Raw genomic sequence first — 9,083 nt, 5'->3', positions numbered from 1 at the left:
GTGTGTGTGTGTGTGTGTGTGTGTGTGATCAGGGCCGTGGGGGGTGATGAGGGGCACAACCTCCCCGGATTAGAGCCCCTCTCCTTGTCCCCCCATCTCCACCCCACGACCCCGGCCCCGCGCACCGTCCCGGAGTCCCGGGGTCCCTTCCCCAGCAAGGCGGCCGCTGGGACACGGCTCGGACAGCCCAGTTCCCGGGCCACCCCCTCCTCCCCGCACCCCCTACCCGGCGGCGGATTCCCCGACTCGGCCGCTTCTCGCGCCGACCCGCCGGGCCGCCCTTTTCTTTTGTGTCCCGCAGCTACGAGAGGCGCCCGCCGACCCGCCAGCGGGCCAGGGCAGGACGGGACCCGCTTGGAGGTGGGTCGGGGGCCCGGGCCTGGGGGGGTCACGGGCCCTGGAGGGGGGCGCGGGTAGCCGTTGGGGGAGTAGGAGCAACAGGTTGTGTCTTGCAAACCCTTTCTCCAGGCGTGATTGGAGAAAATCTATATAATTTTTTTTGTGCTTCGCGGTGGCGGCTGAGCTTTGTTAAGAGAAGCAGGTGTAGGAATTGGGGGTTCTTGGGGTTTTTCGATCCTGGTTCCCGGAGTTGTTCTCCCCCCCCTCCCCACTGAAGCTCTCGGTTTGGTTTGGATTCTTCTGAAATCTCTCTCTCTCTCTCTCTCTCTCTCTCTCTCTCTCTCTCTCTCTCTCCCCCCTTTCTCTCTCTCCTCTCTCTCTCTGTAAGACTTTGCACATGGGTATCTTCATATAATCCTGTCTAAGCAAAGTGATTTTCTTTTATAGTCATTTGTGAGTTTCCTCTAGCACAGCAGGTAGGGTGTTTGCCTTGCACAGGGCTGACCTGGGTTGGATTCCTCCACCCCTCTCGGAGAGCCCAGCAAGCTACCGAGAGTATCCTGCCCCCACAGCAAAGCCTGGCAAGCCCCCCGGGATGTATTTGATATGCCAGTAAAAGTAACAAGTCTCACAACGGAGACATTACTGGTGCCTGCTCGAGCAAATTGATGAACAACGGGAGGACAGTGACATTGCTACAGTGTGCGTTTCCTCTGAGTATTCTCCCACATGGGTGTATGATGTGGCCCCCGCTAGAATCAAGGCGAGGCCCTGGGTTAGATTCTGGGCACGAGGGTAAATAAGTGGTTATTTAAGATGCACGGTCCCAGAGCGGCCCAGCTTGTGTGGTGGTGTTGGGGGCCAGGCCCAGGGGAGGTAAGCGGCAGCCCCTCCCTCCCCAGGTGCTCGGCCTGTTAGGTCACTAATTTACAGATGTCCTGGAGTGGTCAGAGGGACTCAGGCCTGTTCCTGGTCTCCCGGGCCAGCATCTCATTAGCGGTGACCTTTTCTTGGCTGAGTGTATTTTATCATTTTTATAAATCAACTTCCTTGTGGGCTCCTGTTGGACTCTTCCTGTGTGTTCTCTCTCCAGTGAGGAAGACACGCATCAAAGGGCAGGCTGATGGGAAGAAAACTGTAAACCAAATGCTGTTCTAACATCGGAAGGACGGTGGACTTGCAGGGGTCGACAGTTACCTCTGAAGCTCTGGCAGCGGCTCAGGATGCTGTGTCATAGCTAAGCAGGGAGCTAACTGTTACAGCTAAGGGGGAGCCAGGCGGGGTGGTTTTAGCAGGAGGGGCGGGGCCAGCCAGCCTGGTGGCTCTGAGAAGCGGCCTAAGACTATCTCCCGGACTCAGGAGCCACAGGGACCAGATATGGGGCTGGCCCTGCCTGATTGGGCGGTGGGTCTGGCTGCCATTCTGAGTGACCGCATGTGGCCTCCTTGTTCCTAGAGTGAATTAGACAGGTCAGTGGCTGAGCACTTGCCTTCCTGTAGGAGGCCCTCTGTTCACTCCCCAGCACTGCCAAAGACAGGGCGGCCAATTAGTAAGACTTGGCCTCTCCTTGGGGCTGGAGGGGAGGGCGCTGGCCTTGCACAGGGCTGACCGGGATTCTATCACTGGCACCCCAGATGGTCCCTGAGCCCTGCCAGGAGTGATTCCTGAGTTCAGAGCCAGGAGGAAGCACCGAGTGCCACTGGGTGCGCCCCTGCCGCCACCACCAAAAGGAGCCAGCTTCTGGCTGACTTGATGATTGGCTAAACCTATTGAAAACCAAATCGCGTGAGGAGCCGGGTTGCTGTGTGGCAGAGAATCGTGTTGCAGGATTGGGAAGGGCACCTGAGCTGGTTGCACTTGCTTTAATTGAATGTGGAATGAAGTATGAAGATGCAGTTTGGTTTAGAAGACAAAAAAGAAGGGGAGCATTCAATTCCAAACAGCTGCTTTACCTGGAGAAATACAGACCTGAGATGTGATTGTGTTTCAGAGAAACCAATGGGCATTGCTGTGTTCTGCAGAAAGGCTATAAATGAAGGCTGCTTGATTGTGGCATTTAGAGGGAACTCTTGGTACCTGGAAATGTGAATCTGGAATCTTAACTGTGTCATCTAAGTAGTGACGGATTCAATACTCCTCAACCACTTTTCTAATGATTGGATAAAAACAAACAAACAAACAAAAAATCCTTGAGGGGCTGGAGCGATAGCATAGCAGGTAGGGCATTTGCCTTGCACGCGGCCAACCCAGGTTCGATTCTCAGCATCCCAGATGGTCCCCTGAGCACCGCCAGGAGTAATTCCTGAGTGTAAAGCCAGGAATGTTCCCTGTGCATAACCGGGTGTGACCCAAAAAGAAAAAACATCCTTGAATTACATGAATAAAATGTTTAAGAAATTAAAAGAAAAACAACAAAACCCCAGCTGACTTTTCAGTGAGAGGCAGTGCTGCCCCCAAACAGGACTGGTATTTTGTGCAGCTTTCATTTCACACCCTACCCTGCTCCCTCCATTCCCTCCCTCCCCCCAAAGCCTGAGTGAGAATCACATACTACAAGATCCTTCTACAGAAGTTCTAAGCAGAGTTCCGCTGAAAGGCTCAGGGCACTGGGTCGCTGGTCACTTTCCTTTGCCTTGACACCAGTGCTGGCCACAGTGCTGGTCTCTGGTCGCTGAGCTCAGGACCATCTAAGGCATTTGCACATATGTCACCTGCTTGGGGTCTCTTTCCCAGCTTGGGGTTCGTGTCTGTGGAGCAGAAATCAGAAACCTACATGCACCCCTGACACCAGATGAGAAAACAGCTGGAGGACCTTACTGATCCCATTAGTACCTGGGGAAGGCAGTTACACCTCGAGGGAATGGTTCCCCAGCCTTGGAGCTGAGGTAGCCCGTCTGAAGTTATGCCTCCAGGGTTTTGTGTCATCTTTCTGTAAGGGTGTGTTGTGCTTGTTGTCTTATGGTAGCCCCTTTAGCCCTTCTTTTAGGTTTGGTTTTGAGCCTATGAAGTTCCTGAGCTGCTGTTTATCTAGAAAATAGTGTACCGTTCCTTCGAATTTGAGTGAGAGTTTAGCCGGAAAGAGTATTTTGTTGAAGCGTTTATTTCAGTGAGTTTTTTTACTATATCCCACCATTGCCTTCAGGCTTGGAGGGTTTCCTCTGATAGGTCTGCTGTGAATCTAAGGGGTGCTCCTTTGTATGCGATTTCCTTCTTTGCCCTTGCTGCTTGCAGTATTGTGTCTCTATCGGCAGCATCATCGGCAGCATCGATCATTCTAACTATGATATGTCTTGAAGTGTTTTTGTTAGGGTCTCTTTTAGCTTGCACGCTTCAGGCTCCTTGAATCTGAATGGCTGCAGTGACAACTGCACTTCTTTTTTCATTGCAGCACTGTTTACAATAGCTAGAATCTGGAAAAAAAACTGAATGCCCAAGATCAGATGACTGGTTAAAGAAACTTTGGTACATCTACACAATGGAGTACTATGTAACTGTTAGAAAGGATGAAGTCATGAAATTTACATACAAGTGGTACTACATGGAAAGTATCATACTAAGCGAAAAGAGTCAGAAAGAGAGGGACAGACATAGAAAGATTGCATTCATCTGGGGAACATAAAGTAACAAAATAGGAAACTAACACCCAAGAATAGCAGAGTATCAGGTTTTAAGTACCAGGAGGCTTATTCCATGGCTTGGAGGCCAGCCGCACACGCTGGGGGAAAAGGCAGCTAAGATAGAGAAGGGAGGATCAAATAAAGGGTGTTGGGAGGATCTTCCCAGGATAGGAGATGCATGCTGAGAGTAGACTTTAGACTGAATATGATTGCCACTCAATGTCTCTTTTGCAAGCACCCAAAAGGAGAGAGCACTCATAGCACCCAAAAGGAGAGAGAGAACAAGGGGGAATGCCCTGCCACAGAGGCAGAGTGAGATGGGGGGGGGGGTACGGGGGGAGGGTGGGAGGGATACTGGGATCAGTAGTGGTGGAGAATGGGCACTGGTGTAGAGATGGGTATTTAATCACTGTATAACTGAAACCCAAGCACAAAAATTTGTAAATCTACAACTGTACCTCATGGTGTTTCACTAATAAAAATCTAAATTAAAAAAAAAAGTTATGCCTCCGGGATGACAGGCCCTTTGCTGTATGATGGCTGTGCCCTGGGGCCAGACTGTGTGGGCATTGGTTGTGCCCTGGGGCTAAACCGCGTGGGCCTGTGTAGGAGAGACTGGCTCCATGAGGAGCCCACTGCGCTGCTCACACACACTTGATCTCATTTTGAAAGAGGCAGACATGGCTCTTTGGTGCCCATCCTTTCTCTTTCCTGCCCTTTGATCCCTGATGGCGGGCCTGTTGGGTGCCAGGCTCCGGGTCCAGAGGGCACCCACGGGACAAGTTCTGTGTGATCGAAGAAGGGTGTCCTGGGTGCTTTTTCTTCTCTCTGCCCCGCGGTGCGGTTTGGGAAGCGGAAGGAAGAGGGTGTTTGGAAAAGTGGCACGGGAGAGCCGGGCAGGTAGGTGCTGACAGTCCTTGAGGTGTCTCAACTGTATCTCGAGACAGTCACTCTGGGATCAGGTGAAAAATGCCAGTAAGTGGGCTGGCCTCCCCAAATAGGTCAGCTCATCTGCATTTAGTTTCAGTTTGGTTTGGTTTGCTTTGGTTTGAGGGCCGCACCTGGAGGTGGACAAAGGCCTCTCTCTACTGGTGGATTCTGGGGAGGGTCCCCCCCAGAGGTGCTCAGGGACCATGCGGTGTCTTGGAGTAGAACCCTGGTGCCAGCCCCAAAGCATGCACACTATGGACGCTCTTGCAGCTGGGAGGCAGGCAGCCCTTCCTAGGTGTGTTGTATTTCTGTTGGCCCGGGGAGCCTTGGGGGCTGCCCTGTCTCTTGCTGAGTGGTGAGGTCTGCTGGGCAGGAAGTCCGACTTCCTTCTTTGCCCCAGCAGCTAGACAGAGAGGGAAGCTGCGCCTCTCCCTGTTGCAGACGATGGGGACCGGAGGATGCTACCCAGGGATCACCCTCTGCCCTGGTGTTGGGGGACCCCGGGACCAATCTGAGCTCTGGAGACCCAAAGCACAGGTGCCCAGCCAGCTCCGACACAGGGATGATCAGGGCTGGGGCTCAAACTCCAGGCTTCGAGCACCCCCCAAAGGCTCCTCCTTCCTCACGGGGCTTGGGTCCGCTCCGCAGTGTTTCCAAGGCAGGGGGATTCTGAGGTGCTCTTGAAAACACCCCCTCACGTGTATGCAGGGCCTCCTTGGAAGCAGTCCCCCCACTGGGCTCCAGTTGCTGTGGGGTGTGAGGGAAGGCCCAACCCTATCACCCAGAGAGGCAGGAGGAGCCCAGTAGAGGGACCCAGTCCCCTGCCCCTTTCCTGAGGAAGTTTGGGGAGTCTTGTCTATTTAAAGCTCCCGCACCCCCACCCCCCAACTGGCCCCAGGCTGCCTCCTCCCGGGGCTTCTTCGAGCATTACCAGGAAGTTGGCCTTGCTTAGCAGCTGAGCCTTTAATCCCTCCAGCTGCCCGCTCCTGCCTGTCCTTGGGCAGCAGCAAGTGGAGGTGAGTGTGCTGTGTGTGTTTTGTGTGGGAGATGGGAGTGTGGCCGGGCTGGGGCTGGCCGGGGTGTGGGCAGAGCTGCGGGTCTGTTGGTGCACGGCTGGGCGATACGTGTGTCCCAGTGCAGTGTGGTCGCGGCTGTGTGTGTCAGCACCTGTGTCTGTCGGCGTGGAGTGTGTGTGTGCATCTATGTGGTGTGTGTGTCTGAGTCGCGGCTGTTGTGAGTCCATGTGTGATGTGCGTGCCTGACACATGGGAGATGGTGTTGGTGCATGTCCTGTGGTCTGAGGGGTGGAACCACCACACACCCGCTCTTCCTCTTCCCCGGGCTGAGGGGCATCGTGCAGAGGCTAATCTGCCCTCCTGGCTCCTCTCTGGAAGGGCTCTGCAGAGGAGCAGGTGTGTGGTGGTCTCTTCCTCTGAGTCTGTCAGTGGTGGTGGGCAGGACTCAGGCCCTGAGAAACAGTTATCGGGGGCTTCTGTGGGTGAGATGGAGCACCACAGTGGAAACTTGAGCTGAGCGAGCAGCGTCCTGCTGGGGAGCTGAGCGGCCCGTGATTCAATGAAGGGACCCATTGAGGTCATGGGATGGCAAGCACTGGGCAGAAGGAAGGCGGGAATTGGCTTAGAGGAGCGAGCAGTCCTCAAGGTAACGGGTACTCCTGCCTCCGCAGCCTGTCTTCTGGAACTTGCTTGGAGCTGGGGGGCTCAGGCGGGCCTGTGTGCCAGGTTCGGGAGTAGCCCTGGTTCCCAGTCTTTGGCCCAGGGGAACCCTGCCTGTCCTTGGAGAGCTGGCCCAATGCAACCCAGTGTAGAAAGCAGAATCGGTGTCCTGCCGCCAAGGCAGACAGCAGAGGCCGTCCCAGATCTAACCCCCCACCCGCAGGTTCTGACCCCCCAGCCCCACCACAGTGATGCACAAGCGACCCCTGTGCTCATTCCTGTTTGCTTATTTGTTTGTTTGGGGCCACACCCGACTATGTTCAGGGCTAACTCCTGCCTCTGTGCTCAGGGATTCCTCCTGGTGAGACTTGGGGGGGACCATATGGGATGCTGGGATTGAGGTGGGCTGCCTGCAAGGCAAACAGCCTATACCCTGTGCTAACGGGTGCCCTTGTGCTGATTTTTTTTTTTTAAATATTCCCCAGGGATTTATTGAGCACACCTTGAGTGCTGGACCTCAGCCTCTGTTCCGGGGACAGAACCGGGGAAGACACAGGGGTCTTGGAAACACTCGTTATTCTTGCCCTCCCTGGACACCAGTCTGCCTGGTCCCTTTCCTGGTCTTCTGTTTACCCCCATGGGTGGGTGGGACCTCTCTGCCCTCCCACTCAACTCCTAACCACCCTGTTCTTCAGGGGCTGGCTGGCTTGAGGTGACTCTTGCCATCAGGCTGACCTGATGAGATTGTGACAACAATGCCACGGGGCTCGGGGGATGCGGCCACTGCCTTTGGTGGCCAGTCCTTATAGCTGTGTGAACTGGGGAGGGAGCCTGGGATGAGATCAACAAGAAAAGCAGAAACCAGCAGAAGCCAAGGTAGGGTCAGGCCCACAGCACTGGCTCAAGGTGCCTGAGTGGAGGCCGACCGGGGTACTGGTGCCACTGCAGGGAGTGGCCTGGTGTGGACAGCAGCGTGGGGGTCCCGAAGGCCAACCATTGGGCTCCACTTCCGCCCTGGCAGCAGCCAGTGGTGCCAGGTGTCTGTACTGGTTCCCTCCTGGGCAAAGTGGCACATGTGCCAGCAACCCGTCCCTGGGAAGCCCGGCAGCGGGTCTGGAGGAGGGACCAGTGCCCCCACCCGCCAACATTCATTTCTGCATTCTCTGTACTCTGGGGTTTCTAGAACCAGACCCAGACGGGGTCTGGTTGTGACCCAGACCCCGTTGGAGGGAGCGGCCTCTCTGACGCTCTTGTGCCACCCTGCCCTCTGCAGAAGCGGCCTCCGGTGCCCCAGCGCTGCCAACTTGGCTGATGGTCGCCCCTTTTCTCCTTGCAGGCATGGCGCCCTGAGGTGACTGAGCCCCCTGGAGAAAGCCACCCGCCGCCCTCGCTGCATGCCAGGCTAGACAGACAGAAGACGGGGCACTCGGCCCACCCAACCCTCACTGAGTCTCCACCCCAAGCACCACCCAGGTCCTCGTGGGCCGGAGACCTCCAGAACCGCCGCAGCGGGAGCCGTCCACTTCCTCATGTCTGGGGGCTCTCGCTAACAATGGCCCTTGCCCCCCACTTCCTGCTGCTGCTGCTGCTGTTGCTAGGACCGGCCCTTGGCACCGTGTCCGCCAAGGCGCCTGGCGATTTGGAATACAAGCTGCCCAGCCCGCACTATGAGACAGAGGGGCAGATCGCCGGGGCAGGGAGGACCCTGGGCGTGCTCAGGTGGCTGCCAAACGCCTTCCTCAGCCTGGTGATGCCGAAAGCTTTCCCCGAAGGTAAGTGCCATGCTGGGGTCGGGGGCGGGGGGCGGGCGTCTGCCTGGCTGGACACCTCCATTGTGTCCATTCTTCTGATCTCAGTATGCAGTGAACACAGGCCTACTGCCCTTCTCAGTTCAAAGGAAGGGGCGGGGTGCCCGGGAGCAGGAAGTGTTCAGGTGGAAGTTAAGGAAACCTGGGCCAGCCTACGTGGGGTGGCGAATGTGGAGCTCAGAACGGAATCAAGAGTCGGGACAGCGGGGAGGAAAGAGTGCGGAGCACCGCCCCTCCCCCCCGCCCCCACCCTTCAGTCCTGGCACCACATGTGGTCCCTGGAACTCGACCAGGGTCGCTCCTGAGCACAGAGCCAGTAACCACCCATGCGCACAATTGGGTGTCCCCAGCCCCCCAGAAATGAAATGAAACTGTGTTGCTTGTGTTGGTTTTCCGGTTGCTTGTCCTTCCTCTCTCCCTCTTTGCCCCTCTCCAAGGGTAAAAATGAGGCGAAGAAGTGCTAATTCCCTGTCATGGAATGAGAAAGCTCACCAAAAAAGTGACCTCTCCCAGCCCAGCTCTGTTCCCTCTGCCCACCAGAACATGGGATAATGCCCCTTTGGCATTGCCGAGGGCCAGGCGTAGGCGAACCCGCTTTCCGGAGTAGCTGCTGTACACTCTCGGACTTTTCGCTTGTGTCTCTTCCCCACGTGTCACTGGTTTGCTCCGACACGGCAGGTCAGAGTCATCACCACTTCTGACCCCGCTAGAGG

General features: G+C 55.9%; 1 protein-coding gene across 1 annotated transcript in view; it reads left to right on the top strand.

The window, feature by feature from the left end:
* Window positions 1-8,114: 8,114 nt before the first annotated feature.
* Window positions 8,115-9,083, top strand: part of PROM1 (prominin 1) — a 103,283-nt gene continuing 102,314 nt past the window's right edge. The window contains exon 1 of the mRNA XM_056130369.1: window positions 8,115-8,334. Within this exon, the coding sequence (XP_055986344.1) occupies window positions 8,115-8,334 (220 nt within the window). The remainder of the gene's footprint in view (window positions 8,335-9,083) is intronic.

The sequence above is a fragment of the Sorex fumeus genome, unplaced genomic scaffold, assembly GCF_029834395.1.
Source record: "Sorex fumeus unplaced genomic scaffold, SorFum_2.1 ptg000077l, whole genome shotgun sequence".
Classification (NCBI taxonomy): Eukaryota; Metazoa; Chordata; class Mammalia; order Eulipotyphla; family Soricidae; genus Sorex; species Sorex fumeus.
This window is presented reverse-complemented; position numbering and strand designations above follow the sequence as displayed.